Source organism: Myotis daubentonii, chromosome 9, assembly GCF_963259705.1.
Source record: "Myotis daubentonii chromosome 9, mMyoDau2.1, whole genome shotgun sequence".
Taxonomy (NCBI): domain Eukaryota; kingdom Metazoa; phylum Chordata; class Mammalia; order Chiroptera; family Vespertilionidae; genus Myotis; species Myotis daubentonii.
Genome location: NC_081848.1, coordinates 56,029,270 through 56,048,103, shown reverse-complemented (window position 1 = coordinate 56,048,103; position 18,834 = coordinate 56,029,270). Strand labels below are relative to the sequence as shown.

Here is an 18,834-nt window from a genome sequence, read left to right as displayed (position 1 = left end):
CACAGTACCTGTCACAGCACCTCGCCTGTTGTATATGCACTTACTAAATACTTGTTGAGATGAATAAAGCAAGAGAAGTATAGCTCAGAAGTTGACAGATCAGGTTGGACGATTTGGGAGTTGGAGAAAGCATGCATGATTGATACAATTTTTGATTTGCAGGACATGGTAATGAGTCACTTTACAGTAGTGATGTAAATCCATATCAAAATATCTACTACCATACAAACCAAAATAACATAATTTTATTTTATCATATAAATTTATTTTCTCTTGAAATGCTATACATGTTCTCTCATAGAAAAAAATTAGGACCCTAAATTGTAAAAACACTGGGAAACTAGTGGAGGGAGAACAAGGACAGACACACTGAATTTCTCTAAGACAGCAGGACTAAAAAACGCATCATTATTTACATACCGCCAAGGAAAAAATTGCTGTTAATTCAATTAAGACATAATGGTTTCTTATTACTCAGACTTTTCATTCCACATTTATTGAGAAAATTCTCTTGGACCCACTTAGACATAGATTTTTATCTTACATCACTCTTGTGTATATAAACAAAAAGGAAAACCTACATAAATTTATAGGTTTTCCTAAAGCAAATGACAACTTTTTCATTAGTATAGCCTGGTCATTAGTGAATGTAAGACACGTCCTAATTTCCGAAATTTATAATCAAAGCATGTGTGTTTTAGAATTGCTGAAACGTAATATTTAAATTTAAACTACACAGAGTCTCTCATTATCCTTATTGAAAGAAATTAATCAGTTTTGAGCCATTATTGACCACAAAGGGTGATGATGGTACTCCTGCGGTCAAGTTCAGCTTCACACAGGCCGCTCAGACATGGGGAACCTCCACTGAGCCAAACCAGCTGGGGCTGGGTAGTAATTTAGTAAAGAAGTAGCAGGGTTTGTATGTACAGGCTTTCTTGAACTCTGGCGTTAAGGGTGTCTCTCTCAGCCCCCTGGAGCAGGGAGGGTACCTTGCACAGGGGAGATTTATTTTTGCATCCAGGGAGGTAAGGCAGGGTTGGCGTCCCTTTCTGCATTGGCTGCTTGTCAAGTGACTTTAATTCAAAGGAATCAATACACCATTGTGGGATATTTTGGAGCAGCCTGCCCCAGGCCCTGATAGTTCCTGGCATCTAAACGCTTCCTCTCCCATTATGAGGAGGGGTGAGCAGAAGCAAAGGTCCCACCACTTGATTGCCCACAACCAGGAAGCCAGATTATTTTTATTTATTAATGAAAGATTTTTAAAATTAAAGTGTAGTTGGCATATAATATTATATTAGTTTGAGGTGTAGAGTATAGTGATTAGACATTTAGATTCCTTATAATGTGGTCACCATGCTAAGTCTAGTAACCACATGTCACTGTGCAGAGTTCCTGGAATAACATAAGGGAGCCCGCTCAGATAATACACTTCCTTGTGGCTGAGCCAGCTGAGCAGGCCTTTTTGTGGTGGAAGCACCTTCCAGGGCACCTGGGAGATTTGGTGAGCTAGTCTGTCAGTTTTGAAGCTCAGGGCTTTAGATATGAATTAAAAAGGGATTTCATTTCTGACACATCTACTATCTGACCATGCAGAGACCATCCTGAGGGAATGACCACTAAAGCAAGGTCCTGGCTGGAGGAGATGGCCCCTCACTGCACACCTTCCTACAGCCTGGGTGCCCCATGCTGGAGGCCCTCACCTTTCCTCTCCGCATTCAGGTGGCCCTGCCTTGGCCCCTTCAACTCTGACAGCAGAGGCACCACTGACCCGTGGCTTCAGGGCAGAGCGAGTCTACTGTGTTTCTTGAGGGTTACACAATGAGGAAATGACCTTTGCATGAAGACAACCACTGCTGTCCAGTAAGTGTCATTTGTACCTTTTTAAGAGAAATGATCCAGAGGGCATTTCCCCAGGTGCCAAATCTGGCTTCTCTTCCCGCCCACCGCCTCCCCCATGATCCAGCAGGGAGGGTTCAGCATCAATAAATAGCAGCCAGCGGTCCCCAGCAGGCAGGGACCAGCAGCTCGGCTCCACCAGAGACCAGGTGAGGGGCCACTCCCAGGAGGCCTTGCTCTACAAACCTTACTCTGTTCTCTCTTTCCAACAAGACTGTACATTCAGTTTAAATAATTACTCTCTTCTGCATTTGTGCTGTATGGGGTCTGTGCTAGCCGAGTGGCACAGGGTAATGCTTTTGGATTCATTACAGGCTGCTCAGGGGGTTTGGTCCTAACTGCTCTGTTGCTCCCTCAGTGCCACCTTGGTGACCTCAGTCTTGGGTTCAGGGTTGATGGGTTCAGAATTGAGGACTGTGGCTCTGAGTGAGGTCCTACTGCAATGTTTCCTAGATGGGCAGCCAGCGTCTCAAGAGAACAAATGGAAATGCACAGCCAGGCTGCCTTTGACATACAAATCCCAAAAGGAAGTGTGCCAATCTTGCCTACTTCTCTCTGACCCTCCCCTTTCATTTCAGCACCATGAAGCTTTTCACCGGCCTTGTGTTCTGTTCCTTGGCCTTGGGAGTCAGCAGCCAGGGCTGGTTTGACTTCATTGGCCAGGCTTATGACGGTAAAGTCCCTTGGGGGGTGTGGAGGATGGAACCCAAGGCCACTAGGATTTCACCTGAGAGCCCTTCAGGGTTGGGGCTACTGTGTTAGTTTGTGTTGCCCCATGTGGTAGAATGTGCTGGGTGTTTTGGGAGCTTTTCATCAAACACATGAAAAAACCGCAGGACTTATTTCAATCAGTTACTAGAGAAAGAATAATCATCATTCCCAGGTGAAAGGTAAGTTTGATAGAAGACACAATAGGTATTGAAATGGTATACATTTTCCCTCAGAGCAACTGCACAAAGTATGATTAAAGTTATCCATCTTTTCTTCCCCTCCCCATCTTTTCTTCCCCTCCTCCCCTTGCCCTCTCTCTTGCTTCTCCCTCCCTTCCATTTCCTAACTGGGTAGTTTAGTGAGACCTGCAGCTTAGCTCTTGCTGGGGCTTCCTATAGTCAGGTACACTGTCCCTGCTTTAGTCTGTTTCCTACCCTTTTCCAACCTTTTAAAAAAATATTTTATATTTTCATTGATTTCAGAGAGAAAGGGAGAAAGAGAGAGATAGAAACATCAGTGATGAGAATCATTGATCAGCTGCCTCCTGCATCCCCCTATTGGTGATTGAGCCTGCAACCAGGCATGTGCCCTTGGTCAGAATTGAACTTGGGGCCGTTCAGTCCCCAGATTGACATTCTATCCACTGAGCCAAACTGGCTAGGTCCTCTTCCAGCCTTTTAACTGACCAAAAGGCAACTAGTAACATCCATTGAGCCCCCTCTAGGAAGTCAGCACATCCATGCAATTTAGGGCGACCAACTCTCCTGGTGTGCCTGGCTCTGGGGCTTTTTCCATGATAATTTCAGTGCTAACTGGGACAGTTCTAGGCAAACAGGGACAGTTCTGGTCAACCTGGGACACTTGGTCACCAGTCTAAGTGGAGAATAACTTGGTGGGCAGGCATCTTCCCCTACTTTGAAGCTGAGAGCAGCTGACTCAGGGGACCAGGGACTACCTGCCAGTCAGCAGGTGGCAGGGCAGAGTGTGAACCCAGCTGTGCAGGAGGCCACAGCTCTTGCCAGGCAGATGTGTCTGAGCACCGCTTCCTAAAGCTCAGGGGTCACCAATCCCAGCTACCTGCTGGAATCACCTGGACACATTAAAAACGACAGAGGCCTGAGACCCACCCCCACAGAGTCTGAGGTGATGGGCCTGAGATGTGGCATCGGCCTCCCACAGTCTCCCCAGGCGATGAGAAGGTGCAGCCAAGGCTGAGATACAGGCCTCTGCTCTGGCACTTGCCTGCTCACAGCCTCAGTCCAGTCTATGTGGGCAGTTTCCAGGATGCCACGTATGCCTCTCACACTCAGAGGGACTCACTTCAGGATTCCCTGATTCTGTCTGCAACACTCCGATTCTTAGGCATCAGGCAGAAGTGCTGTCCGCTTTTGCCTTTCTCACAATCTGCTTCCCATGTCACCACCAGGCTCACAGAGTCCCCTGAACACTAGCTTATGTAGCTTCGCTCCACATACCAGAGGTTCTTGATCCTGAGCCCCTTGGAGCCCCGGGGACATGTGGCCATGTGGGAAACACTGCTGGTTGTCACACGGGGGTAGGCTGCTGCACCTACTGGGCAGAGATGTGGGGATGCGGGGAGCCTCCCACCTCACTCAGGAAGGCCCTGAACACAAAGAATTCTCTGGCCCCAAATTTCAGCAGCGCTGACATTGAAATCCTGTTCTGTAATGTGTCCTCCCTGTCTCCTTTAAACATCTGCCCCAGAGGCCTCAGTGAGCTGGAGGCCACAGACAGCATGACAGGCATCAGGCCACCAGGTACAGCCCAGCTGTGCCCCCACCGAAATGTCTCTCCTTAGAGTCACCTGGGGAAGCCAACTGGGCCTGGAGAGTGTTCTTCTCAACCTGTGGTCCCCAGGGTGCCGAGACCACAGGGTGAAACTGAGTCAGTGGTCGATTTTCTCCCTTGATTCTTCTCTAAAGGGTGTCACGGTTCTCGGATATTTCACCTGATGTCTCTGTGCCATGTCCTTTCCTTTCCAGGAGCCAAAGACATGGGGAGAGCCTACTCTGATATGAGAGACGCCAATTACAAAAACTCAGACAAGTACTTCCACGCCCGGGGGAACTATGATGCTGCCCAAAGGGGACCTGGCGGTGCCTGGGCTGCTGAAAAGATCAGGTAACCTGGCTCCTGGGGATGCTGGATGGGTGAGCAGAGCTTGGCCGACTTTGGGGATGTGCAGGATTGTAGGCCCTAGAGAAGGACCCTGTTGGGTCGGTCTGTGGGCTCCTCCTCATGTTCTTCCTTCCACCTTCTCCATCCCTGCCCAGCACAGGGCCTGGGCTGCCAGCAGAGCCAGAGAATGGCTTGTGGGCCTGTCCCCCAAAATGAGAAACTAGGGCCAAAGATTGATTCCTACTCTCCCCTATGGGTGCTGTTCACCCAGTGGGAGGGGTCACCACTGGGTGCTGTTCACCCAGTGGGAGGGGTCATCAGGGCTGAGTGGGCTGTGCCCAGGCAGGGTCAGTGCTTAGCCTCATTCCAGACTCCTCCCAGAGTCATTAATCCCTTGGAAAGGGGAGGCTGGGGCTGTTTCTCCTCAGCCCCTGATTCACCTCCTACCTGCCCTCCTCCATTCCAGTGATTTCAGAGAGGCCTATCCGAGAGTCGGTGACCTTATTAAGCATGGAGACAGTGGCCATGGATTGGAGGACTCACTGGCCGACCAGGAAGCCAACAAATGGGGCCGGAGTGGCCAAGACCCCAATCGCTACAGACCTCCCGGCCTGCCCGACAAGTACTGAGCTCCTTCTCTCTGCTCTCAGGAGTCGGGGCTGTGAGCCCCCTAAGGGCAGGGACTCTGAGTCATTGAAATCTACATCCCCAGCTGCTGACAGAGGGCACATGATATCTGTCTAATAAATGCTCAAGAGTTTGAATGTTGAAAACTTTGTGTAATATTTTGGTATAAGATCTACTTGTTTGGTGTTGAGGGTGATGGATGGACACCCATGGGAAGATCAAGCCTGTGCCTGTGTGTTTGGGTGTAGGGGACAATCTCAGCATTGTACAGTGCATACACCCTACTAGACACCTTTCCCTGCGTCAGACCTGCTCCTCTCTCCTGGTTCCTTGGTTACCTTTTTGCTTCTACTCACTCCCTGTCAATGGTGTCTATCACCAGCTCAGTCCCCAGGGCCTTGTTTTATTCCCCTGACTTTTATCCCTCAGTGGTCTCTGTCTTTTTTTTTTTTTTTTAAATATGCTTTATGGATTTTTCACAGAGAGGAAGGGAAAGGGATAGAGAGTTAGAAACATCGATGAGAAAGAAACATTGATCAGCTGCCTCCTGCATACCCCCTACTGGGGATGTGCCTGCAGCCAAGGTACATGCCCTTGACCAGAATCGAACCTGGGACCCTTCAGTCCTCAGGCCAACGCTCCATCCACTGAGCCAAACCAGTTAGGGCAGTGGTCTCTGTCTGAGGGTAGAGGACACAGTGTTGGGAGGACTGGGCCATGGGATCCTGCTCCAGCATCTACCAACTTTTCTCAGCACATCCGCAAATCAATTGTTAACTAATTTCTGCCTGTGCCACCTAAGACATGTCTCAAAGGGGTTCCCTCCACTCTGTTTTTATTTGCCTTATTTCGAGCCTAAATGCAGATGCAATGCCCTCTTATGTGTGAATATTTCCTCACAGCTTCTTCACCTTAACAACCTCACAGTGTGGAACTGATAGTGAAGAGAAATTTTGATGCAGGACCATTAATTACTAATAGTATTAACTACGAAGGAGCAGATAATACAAGAAGGAATACATTTGAGAAAGGGTGCTCCACAGGGTTGAGATGTAGATCTCATTGGAAAGTCTAGCCCATCGGATGGCTGATAAAGATTGCCAGGTGTCAGAAGCCAGAGCTGACAAACAAGAACTTCCCAATGAGGTGCCCATGAAACTTGGCAGAAACTACCCAGGATGTAGTTGAACTCCCTGGGAATGCAGCTGGGTTCCTGCCAATGCACTTGGATGCAGTGCAGGTGGGGGCAGGAGGAAGAAAGCTGCTGAACTTCCTGGAACCCGGCTGTGGAAGGGGCAGTGCTAATGACTGAATTATGTCCTCCACCCTCAATTTATGTTGATGTCCTAATTTCTAGGAGGCTGTATTGGGATTAAGGAAGTAATTAAAATTAAATGAAGTTGTAAGAGTGGAGCCCTAGTCTGTTAGGATTAGTGTCCTTATAATAGGAGATGAACAGATTGCCAGAGCACAACTGAGGTTCCTGCCAGCCAACCCACAGCCAATATGAGGGTCAGCAAGTTCAGGGTTACAGTCTACATGTCTCAAATTCAAGGAAAAGCTCAGTCACTTCCATTCATTGGCGTATGTTCAGTCCCCCAGGCTGCGACAGTCTTATCTGTGCTCAGAGACTGTCCACTGGTGCCCCTAGAAAGGTAAACAAGACGAGCACCTGCTGTATGGTCAATGATCCTCGACTACCCCACTACCTGGGAATTACCGTCCCTTTTCAGAAGAGGGAAATGGAGGCCCGCAGAAATTAATATATGGAGGCCACACAGCCTTGGCGTTCTGGAAGCTGGGTTTAAACCCAGTTCTCTCTGACTCTAGAATTGGGGCTCTCTCTACTGTAACACGGACCCTCTACTAACGCGGGAATGTCCTATAGTCACCATGCCCCCGCCCCTCCATTGAAATGTAGAATGATTATGAGGTTCTTGTTTGATTTTGTGTCATGTATCACTATTTAAGGAATATATAATTTTATTTTAGTATTGCTTTATAAAAATATATATTTTTATTGATTTCAGAGAGGAAAGGAGAGGGAGAGACAGAAACATCAATGATGAGAGAGAACCACCAATTGGCTGCCTCCTGCACACATCCCCGCCCCCCCCCCCCCCCCCACACACACACACTGGGGATCGAACCTGCAACCTGGGCATGTGCCCTTGACTGGAATCAAACCTGGGACCCCTCAGTCTGCAGGCCAACACTCTATCCACTGAGCCAAACCCGCCAGGGCAGTATTGCATGTGGTATCTACCTTTTTAAAAGCCATAATCTACCTTTTTATTGAATTTATTGGGGTTACATTGGTTAATTAAATCAGTTTCAAGTGTAAAATTCTATAATACACTAGAGGCCCGGTGCACAAAATTCGTGCAGGGGGGGGGGTGGTGCAGGAGGGATCAGGCCTAAACCGGCAGTTGGACATTCCTCTCACAATCCGGGACCTCTGGCTCCTAACTGTTCTCCTGCCTGCCTGCCTGCCTGATTGCCCCTAACCACTCTGCCTGCTTCATTGCCCCTAACCACTCACCTGCCTGCCTGATTGCCCCAACCACTCTGCCTGCCTGCCTGATCACCCCTAACTGCTCACCTGTCTGCTGATCACCCCTAACCACTCTGCATGCCTGCCTGATCACCCCTAACCACCTCTGCCTCGCCTCCTGCCACTACAGCTTCTTCCAGAAGGATGTCCAGAATGACATCCAGAAGGTCGGTCAGCTGTCCAGTCTAATTAGCATATTATGCTAATTATTATTATAGATTATCTGTATATTATATTGTGTGTCAACCACCCCTAGTCTAGTCTCCATTACCATTTATTTCCCCTTTACCCTCTTCTACCTGCCCCCACCTTCCTTCCCTCTGGTAATAACCATACTGCACTGTTTTCTGACTATCAGGGCTTTTTTTTTCTTGATCCTTTCATCTTTGTTACCCAGTCCCCAATCCTCTCCTTTTAGACAGCTGTCAGTCTGTTCTCTGTATCTATGAGTCTGTTTCTATTTTGTTTGTTAGTTTATTTGTACATTAGCTCCCACGTATAAATGAAACCATATGGTATTTGTCTTTCTTTGACTGGCTTACTTCACTTAGCATAATACACTTACATTTATGGTCTTAAGGAAGCTCAAAATGGGAGGTAGTGTCAGTTGCTGGACCCTCTGTGGGCATCAGGTTGCCTGGGCCACAAGGTGGGCTATCCCCTTGATATTCCAGGCCCTTGGGCCTCTCACTATTGAGTAGGTGGGGACATGCCGTCCTCCCCTGTACCCGAGTCGAGTTGGAGGGTTGCCTAGAAATTAGAGATGGAAGATCCTTCAGTATTTTCTTCAACAAGTCATGAGCTGGGTTCATCTGCAAGCAGGAAGGTCAAGGGGTTCAGCAGAGGGGATCTGCGGATACCAGAGTGGGGGAGGGTAAGGAAGCCTTTGTGTTTGGGGAGAGACAACACAGCCTTAATCTTGGATAACAGATTAAGTCCAGGTAATAAAGCCTCAACAAACAAACAAACAAACAAAAAAACCCTCTCCCATCACCACCTAATGCCGCTGTTCTCAACCTGTGGGCCGCGACCTCTTTGGGGGTCGAACAACCATTTCACAGGGGTCGCCTAAGACCATCCTGCATATCAGATATTTACATTATGATTCATAACAGTAGCAACATTACAGTTATGAAGTAGCAACGAAAATAATTTTATGGTTGGGGGACACAACATGAGGAACTGTATTTAAAGGGCCAGAAGGTTGAGAACCACTGACCTAACAGTTCTTAGCCCAGGTTCCCAGCTATTTTATTTGGAAACCATTCCAGGGAGCAGGAGTGACAGACTGGGGAGTAACACAAGGCCAGAGCAAGGCCAACATGAGGACGTATTATAGAGTCAGACCAAGTAAAGCTTCAGAGCTGGAGCTCATCCCACCGGGACCTTCCGCGGGACAGAGTAGAAAGTGACCCAGCACGATCCCCGGGAGTGAAATACAAGCACCTATCAACCAGCTTCCATCACCATTGTCAGAGGCGGGCCCTCAAATGTTCACTTGCTTACATTTCATTGCTGTGCACGTCTGAGTGCCCAGTGAGTATGCCTGGGGCGTGATGTACAAAGTCATGGAGCAGCCTCAAAGCCAGGTGCTGCCAGGCTGCACCTGCATGAGAATGATCAAAGCCGCGTGGAACTCCCTGCTGTAGCAGTGGCTGGAAACGCCCAGGGGCCAGAGCGTCTGAAGGGGTGCATAGCCTTGTCTGATACACATACCCTGTGCCTTTCTAAAGCCTGTGGAATAATAGCACATGCCTCCCCAAGGTGTGGACACAGTACATCCTCTCAGGAATGAAGGGACTGATGGAATCTCAGGCTGAGAATAAAAGAAAGAAGAGGAAATTGCACTGGTCAGCCAAGAGGGGAGAGAGGCAGGCGCCTCTGGGAAGGACAGAGAAATGTAAATACCACGGGCTTGTGAAATGAACCAGCCATGAACCCTGTGACCCCACACAGACAGAGCCACCTCAGAGGACCCTGACCTGGAGCCCAGTGCCAGGTGAGGCAAAGGAAATGCTATGGGGCTATGGCAGGGTTAGGGACATGGTGGCATTCCTGGCAGCAAGGTTACACCTGCTACACACCACATAATATTTTGCTTAAAATAACATGTTTTTGTTATCTTATCAAAAAAAGTAATTTCCCTGCACAGCAGGCAGTTAAACGCTCCATAACTTCTAAGACCACTTTTCATTTCGCTACACCATGTAGCATTCCTGCCACTGCTGTGAAAGCTAGCGCCTGATGAGCTGGTCCCCAGTAGGTCTGCCCACAGAGTGGTTCCCAGAAATGAGTGCTTTGATAATGAGACGGTTCAGCTTGACAGGAGATGTGGACAGAGATACATACTACAGAGTGATGGTGTGCAGCAAACAAGCCATCTCACTCAGCTGCACTGCCATGAAGCAGTAAGAGAGATCAGGAAACTTTGACCAGCCCCAGAGAGAGACGCCCTCATGCAACTCTCAGAAACTGGACTCACAAGAAATAAAAAGCAAGTCTTCGTGTTATTTCTGGCAGCAATTTTACCACACTGTGCCTAAAGAATTTTGTGGAACATACTTTGCTTCATGTGCAGATAACCAAAAATCATTTTAAAAAGTCATTTCAACTTTAAAAAAAAAGTAGTTTCTTAGAAACTGGGGTAAAATGATGGCCATTATGGTGAGAGGATCCAAGGACAATATGAGCCACAAGGTCACCAATGGAGATAAGTTCTGATAATAATGACCAGCAACTTTTTAAAAATCCTCACCCAAGAATATGTTTTTACCAGTTTTAGAGAGAGGGGAAGGGAGAAACATCAGTCGAACCTGCTGGGAATTGAACCTGCAACGTTTTTGTTTACTGGATGGCGCTCCAACCAACCCAGCCACTAGGCCGTGGCAATCAGCAAGGTTTTGTTAGCTAGGGGTTGCCCCAAACTTCAAAGCTGAACTGTGTGTGTAGGCCGGGCTGCACTGCCTGGTCTGGGCTGAAAGTCTGAGTGTCGTCTCCTCCTCTAATCCCAAACTCCATCTCCAATCTCCTGAGCGTGAAGGCCATGCCAATCAGCACCCATGAGCCTGGGAGGAGGGAACCAGAGAACCGGAGCTGGTGTCTGACCCAGTGGAGCCCAGTTCCCAGGTACACCTCACAGAAAGCCATTTCTCCAAAATTATTCAAGTCTAAATAACAGAGAACAGAACAAGCTGTGTAACTGCTCTATGTCACTGCCTTTAGTTAATTAAGGCTAAGTTGCTGGGAAAAATACAGAAGCTTAAGAAATACAGAAATTTATGTTTCATGCAAGTTTGTTGTGAGTGATCCCCCTGCCAGGGGCCTGTGCTCTGCACTGTCTCTGATTCCTGCCAGGTTCCTGCTCTACCAGACTTCAGACTGAACCCTGCTGCTCAGAGGGGGTCAGGGACCAGAAGCTTCAGCACCACCCGGGTCCCATCAGAAATGCAACGTCTCAGGCTCCACCTCCCTCAAGTCCCCTGTGGCAGCCAGGACCACTTGCAGAGCATGTGGGCAACCGTGCAAAGCAAAAACGTGGGACCTTTGTTCACAAATCCTTAAAAATTCCAAAATGGTGAAAGCAGGGCATTGAGCCAAGCTCAGGGCTCCGCTAAGCTGGGGCTCTGCATGCCGCACAGGCCTCAGGCCGTGACACAGGCAGTTCACTGGGAAAAGCTCCACAGCCAGGGGCTGAGAGCACTGAGACTGTGTCACCAGAGCCAGGCTTTGCCTCCAAACATCAGGTGTAAATATGCCTCGATCACCAGGGGAATACAGTAACTGAACTCAGATTGAGTCAGAATCATCCATCTGGAATGAACAAGATGGGAGCCACAATCTGGGAAAACCTCCGTATTGAGGACAGAGCTGTGCCTGTTAGTATTTGTCTTAGCCTCTGGAAGAACCACCAAGTGGGGATTTTCCCAGCCTCCCTTGTGTTCTGTATTTGATCCACAGACCAGAGTTGTCCGGAAACCACAGGCTCCTCATCTCAGCACAGCAAGTCTGTGTTGTAAGTCTGTGTTGTTATCCAGGAAGTTCCTGAATCCAGATTTCTTCTACATGAAAGGGTGGGGAAAGCTGGTTGTGGCTCTGACCTCACTCTGAAGTTACCATTTCTGATAGGAGCAAAGATTTCAGCCCTTTGTTTTGCCACAAAATGGTTAAGATGGTACATTTTATGTTATCAGTATTTTACAGTAAAAAAGACCCAACAACACAAAAAGATTTGCAGAACTTAGCGGGACAGATCCTGGTGGAATTTCCGCAGGTGGGTGCAGGAGGCCGCCCATTGTCTTCACTAGCAGAGAGGTGCAAACAAGGACCCCGGAAGGCTGGTGATCCTTGAACCCACGGCAGGGCCTGAGTTATGCACCGATTGTCTAGTCCTGACAATGGGGGCTCAAGCTATTTCCTGACCAAATAGTCTGAGAGTAAATCCTTCTAATATTTACTGACCTTTATGATAGCCTGTCTATTACTGCAATTACCTGCCTAAGGGTTTTATGTTTAACCCAAGTTGAATAAAAGGTTGGCGAGGCCTGGGCCCCGGCGGAGGTCCTTCCTCTTGAGTTGGACTTGCCTGCCTGGCCCCCCAGTATTTCCAAATTATCTCTTGTCTCTTCTCTTTCATTTGTGTGCGGCTCCTCTACCAGATCCTGAACCCTAAACCACGCGGGATGTGGGGGTACAAAGATACAACAGGTGGGCACTGGGGCAAAGGGCATCTCAGGGTTGAGCAGAGGGGCACCACCAGAGGGCCACGTCACAGTGGGTCCAAAAGACAGAAAACCCAGGATGAGAGGCAAACTTAGGCTCTGAAACTGAGACGCTGAAAGCAGGTCATGGAGGGCCTTACATGCCAAGCTCAAGGATTTGGACTTTATTTTGAAAGCAGAGGGGAGCCACCTGAAGGGCCTGATTGGGAAGAAGCATGATCAAGGCTGTGCCTCAAGAGAATGAGGATTCGGACAGTGGATCTCCAGTTCACTTCCTGACACCAAGACAAGCACTCTTTCTCGGGGGCCTTGTTTTATCTATCAGTGAGGACAACTCTACATCTAAATCCTGGAGCAATGTGGGGTGGGGGGCACATAGCCGCCACACACTGGTGACCAAAATCCTTAGGTTTTCCACAATTCCCAAAATTCTAAGAAGCTTTGTGAAGCCTCCTTTCTTGGACAATCTCCTCACTAATCTGGTTACAGCATATCAATAATGTGGGAGTATAAAGATTAACAAATAGAAACCCCTTTTAAATTGCAGTTGGGAGGTCTTCTAGGGAGAGGGCTTATGCTCATTGTGGTATTTCTCCAAATACAATACTCAAATGGCAATAAGAATATGAAAAGATGCTCAACATCACTAATCATTAGGAAAATGCCCATAAGAGCCATAATGAAATATTACGTAATGAACACTAGGATGGCTACTATAAAAGCAAACAAACAGCCCTACCCGGTTTGGCTCAGTGGATAGAGCATCAGCCTGTGGACCAAAGGGTCCCAGGTTCCATTCTGGTCAAGGGCACGTACCTTGGTTCAATCCCAGGCCACAGGTCGGGGTGCGTGCAGGAGGCAACCAATGGATGTGTCTCTCTCTCACATTGATGTTTCTCTCTCTTTCTGTCTCCTTCCCTTCCTTCCACTCTCTTAAAAAAAATAAAATAACTAATGTTGATGGGAATATAACATGGCAATAGACTCTATGGAAAACAGTATGGCAGTTACTAAAAAATTAAAAATAGAATATTGCCCAGCTGGTGTGGCTTAGTGGTTGAGCATTAGCTCATGAATCAGGAGGTCATTGATTCGATTCCCAGTCAGGGCACATGTTTCAGGCTCAATTCCCAGAAGGGGGCCTGTAGAAAGCAGTCAATCAATGATTCTCTTTCAGCATTGATGTTTCTATCTCTTCCTTCTCTCTCTGAAATAAAAAAATAAATAACGTTTAAAAAATAAATTTAAAAAGCTTTAAAAATAGAATTATCATATGATCTAGAAACTTTACTTCTGGGCATATACCCCAAAGAATTGAAAGCAGGGTCTCAAAGAGATATTTGTACAACCACGTTCATGGCACTAGTAATCACAACAGACAAGAGATGGAAGCAACTCAAGTATCCATTGATAAATGAATGGATAAGCAAAATGTGGCATACACATTTCATAGAATATTCTTCAGTTTTAAAAAAGGAAGGAAATTCTGACGCATGCTACAACATGGATGAACCTTGAGACATTAAGCTAAGTGAAATAAGCCAGTCACAAAACAGACAAATACCGTATGATTCCATGTATATGAGATACTTAGAGTAGTAATGAAATATAGAGACAGAAAGCAGAATGGTGGTTCCAGGGGCTGGGTGGAGGCGGAGATGAGGAGCTCTTTAATGGGTAGAAAGTTTCAGCTTTGCAATAAAAGCTCTGGAAATTGGCTGCACACTACTGCCCACACTCCTATTCTCTCAGCAAGCACGCCAGGCAAATTCTGACTTAGCGCCCCCTGGGCTGATTCTGACTCCCCTACTGCTGTCCCCTGGCTCTAGTCAGGGCCTACTCTAGCTCAGTGTAGGACGGTCCAGAGCTCTCCACTCTCATCTCTACCCCGTTGCACGGCCATCAGCCTTTCTTCTCTAGGGAAATTCAAAGGCCTTTAAAATGTCCCCTTTGGATGAAGGTGTAGGGATGGGGCAGGTGAGTGGACTATGGACTCCATCTCAAGGTTAGCAACTGCATGAAATTTCTTCCCAAGATTATTTCACTAAACTCCCATAGTAAACCCTGTCTGGCTTTTCTGGTTGAAACTGCCATTCTCTAACGTTGCACCCTCCCAGCATTCTTATGCTGCACCCCAGCTTTCTCTTCAACCTTGCTGATTCTTCTATTCTGACAACTTAGCGGCCAATGGAGCATTTCCTGATCATTTTAATGGTGTGTCATTTCTGCACAAGATTGTAGCAAATTTCTACACTACAGTACAACATTCCTGGGTTACAGTACCTTCCATAGCAACCAATGGTGAGCACACTTGAGTTTGGAGGACTCCCTTTTCCAGTGCAGAGTCCACCCTACGGGGATGCTGGAAGTTTTATTTTCAGGGGTTGTCTGTCCTTTCTTCACTCCTCCTGCAGCCTAGGGTCCCAGCTTCATTCTGAGCTGTCTTCTTGCAATGGAGCCCATTCTGCTGTTTCGCTTGCCCCTGCAGTCTCACATTCTGCAATCAAATCTCTTTTCTAATATTGTTTACCCTTCACAGCAAATGTCAATAAATTAGGGGAAAAACTACCTTTCTCACCAGGTGTGAGACTGAAAATGGGCAGAAAACCCCAATTTGCTACATCCCTGAAAGCTGCCAGGTTGCACAATCTGGGAAACTGAGATGTGTGTGGAAAATAACCATCGTGTCCTGGATGCTGGGTTCTGACCAAGAGGAATTGCCCACATTATAATTTTTGCTTCAAACCTCTCTTGCCATTTGTCCCACTAGCAAAGCGTCAGTATATGTAGCACCAGGCACAGCTCCCAGGCGGCGGCACAGGCAGCTCAGCTTCAGCAGGGGTGTCAGCAGGACCAAGCAGCCAAGGGGAGGTGCTAGAACTTTCCAACATGTCCAGGTTCTTTGGAGTTCTTTTTTCCACCAGCTTTCTTGTGCTGCACCACAGCTCTCTGCATCTTTCCTGAATCTACTGTTCTGACGATTAGATTTCACCAGATGGGAATACTTTTGGGGTAGAGATTTTGTCATATGTGTCTTCTGTGTGAGGTAGGGATGATAGAGCAGGTATCCTACAATAATTACGGATTCTTTAACTCATCTCATGTGACAGAGAGGTAGGGAAGTCACAAAACTTCCAAAAGCCTTTGGGATAGTTCCTGTCCAGTTGGGATTCAGGGCTGGCAGGGGATGATTGGGATTGAAACTTGTTTGTATGAAAAGCTCATTGTATGGTCTGATACAGGAAATCACTGTGAGGTTAACGAGTCAGAAGAGCATGTAGAACTGAAGCACAACCTACCCATCTATCCCATGAATATATATTCATCTATATATGTAGATAGATATTGATATAGAAATATAAGATGGAGTGGAATTTATTTTTGGAAGGCTAGGGTAGGTCAACATGACCAAAAGACGGGGCAAAACTGCTTCATGCTTGGCTGTGTCTGCTTGACTGTCTGTCTTAGGATGAAGCTTTCCACGATCATCGTTTTCTGTTGCCTGCTCCTGGGCGTCAGTAGCCAAGGATAGAGAACATTCCTCAGGGAAGCTGGTCAAGGTAAGGACCCAAGCATGGGCTTGGAGGAGGCTGCATCTGACCCCGCCCAGGTTTCACCTGAGCAGAGGCCACATTCCCACAAGCAAAGGTCACGACTGGGTAGAAGGAGAACACTGTTTTCTTGGTAGGTGTTCCCTAGGGTTTCCTGGACACATTTTGGACTCTTTTGTTGGGATCCCCAGGCCGGTAGGCACATAAAGTTTGGCCCCCAACTTTCTGCAAGTGTGATGGAGAGATGGCCAATTCAGAGGTGCCTCCCTAAATATAAGTTGCCCTCTACTTCCCTCTAGTGGCAATTAGGGATGGCCATTTCTTGGTGTGAGCAATGAAGGTGGGGGGGGGGGGGAGAGGTATCAAACGTATGGGGAGTATTCACACTCCCCAACCACTTAATTATTGCGACCAAAACAAATGGAGCATTTAATATGAGCTAGACACTGTTCTGAATTTTTTTAATGTACAAATGAACTTGTTTTCATCCTCATGTTTTAATCCTTTACTCCTGTGATGTGGGTACCGTTATCTCTTAACAGAGAAACTGAGACATAAAGAGTAAGATACCTAACAAGAAACCCACTGGTTTGGCTCAGTGGATAGAGCGTTAGCCTGTGGACTGAAGGGTCCTGGATTCGATTCCAGTCAGGGGTGCATGCTCAGGTTGCAGGCTTGAGCCCTAGCAGGCTTGATCCCTAGTAGGGAGCGTGCAGTAGGCAGCCAATCGGTGATTCTCTCTCATCATTCATGTTTCTATCTCTCTCCCCCTCTCTCTTCCTCCCTGAAATCAATAAAAATATATTTAAAAAAAAGAAACCCAAGTAGAGCAGGATTTAATCTGGATCACTGAGATCTCCAGACCTTGCTATGAACCACGGTACTAGACTGCCTCCCAGGCAATACTGCACGTGGAAGAGTGGGGGATTTCTGAACACACATTCTGTTCTTTATCTGAGCAAACTGGTAATAGTGGGGATGTGGTGCCTTTCAAAGGCAATGCTATAGAGCTTCTCTCCCTACAATGCCTGGTGATGTTCCTGTTGTGGCTGGGATCTGGCCAGGAAGCCAATACCTAAAGATACACACCTCACTAGCCATAGTAAAGAGGCAAACATTTGTTAATTTCACAGAATTATAGTTTGCATTTTTTTTCTTGTGGTAGTTTCTGAGTAATTTTCTTAAGAGTTTGCTGTTAATTCTAAATTCTCATAAAGCCAGCTAAAAATATATTTTCATCGCCTACATCAGTGTTTTTCAAAGGGTTATTCTAGGTCCTCTTGCATGAGAATCAGATGGCATCTGGGGTGCTTTGTGAAATGTAGATAACTGGGTCCACTGAACCACAATTTCTGTGGCTGAGTGTATAATCTAGCTTTTATTAAGCACCCAGTTGATTTTGTGTACACTAAAGGCTGAGAGCCACCACCTCCGCTTTGCTGCTCCTAGGTGATGAAAAATGCCAGACATTTTCAAAATATTTGTTATGCAAGTCTGGACCATAAGGATCTATTGAAATTAGTAACTCAGAGTGTATAAGAACAGTAAAAATGTCATACCTCTCAACAAAACTGTGTTTTCTAATGCCCAAAATGACATATATGAAATGAAGATCAGTTATCTCATGGGGCAATTACATAAACCATGATTATAACTCTACATTATATTTTTCTCTTTTCCTAACAAGTTACTAATGTTTGGTCATTTAATTTTATTTGTTTAAAATGTTTTTTATTGATTTTAGAAGAGAGAGAGAGAAAAATCGATCAGTTGCCCTCTGAGGGTTGACCCTGCAACCTGGACATGTGCCCTGACTGGGAGTCAAACGGCGACCTTTTGGTGATGCTCCAACCAACTGAGCCACACCAGCCAGGGCATTTACCATTTAATTTTAGTTTGATCGAATTCATTCTGCCAATGACTCCCTGCTCGTCTTACTTCATTCCTTTACTTTCTTCAGCCCCTTCTTCCTAATGACCAGAGAAGTAAAATGATAGCATATTGTCTACCTACAATGTTCTTGACATTATACAGTATTTTCTCAGTTCTTCTGTGTAGCCACTCTGAGGAAGGCAATACTCACCCATTTTATTGAGAGGCACTGAATTTTAGAGATGGTGGGTCAGTTGACCTTGCATTGCATGCACCATCCATTTCTTTAATGCCTTTTTTTTTTTAAAAAAGGGAACTTACTATCACCTGATGATTGAACCATCTGACAGTTGCCCAAGTGCCAACTGTGCCCAGACATTCAGTACCAGTTGTCCTCACTTTGGAATGAGTGTCTCCCATTGACTAGGTTGGGAGCACTGTGCTTCTGAACCTCCCTCAGAATCACCTTTGTTCTCACATCTGTTCCCTGCGTCTTTCCATGTGGCGGTTCCTTGTGAAAGCAAACATCCTTCCAGGACCGTCCTACCTCTCCTTGACACGCCTCACTCAGCCAAAACAAAGTAGCAACAGAACTTAGAGTGGAGCCAAACAGAATAAAATTTGCATGGTGTGTGATTTTCATAACATTAACCTAAAGAAGTAAAAAATAAAGAAATATTTATTTCATCACAATATAGTTAGTCTCCAAGGGCTTTTCGATGACTGAAGTCTTGGAATCAGTGGGAAGGAAATGTTTTAT

The 18,834-nt window shown here is 46.7% G+C and overlaps 1 protein-coding gene across 1 annotated transcript; it reads left to right on the top strand.

The window, feature by feature from the left end:
• Nucleotides 1–2,007: 2,007 nt before the first annotated feature.
• On the top strand, nt 2,008–5,525 carry LOC132241039 (serum amyloid A-2 protein-like). Its single transcript, XM_059709095.1, has 4 exons — nt 2,008–2,051; nt 2,481–2,575; nt 4,617–4,755; nt 5,219–5,525. The coding sequence occupies exons 2-4, from the start codon at nt 2,485–2,487 to the stop codon at nt 5,379–5,381; spliced, it is 393 nt and encodes a 130-aa protein (XP_059565078.1). The 5' UTR covers nt 2,008–2,051; nt 2,481–2,484; the 3' UTR covers nt 5,382–5,525.
• Nucleotides 5,526–18,834: the final 13,309 nt, after the last annotated feature.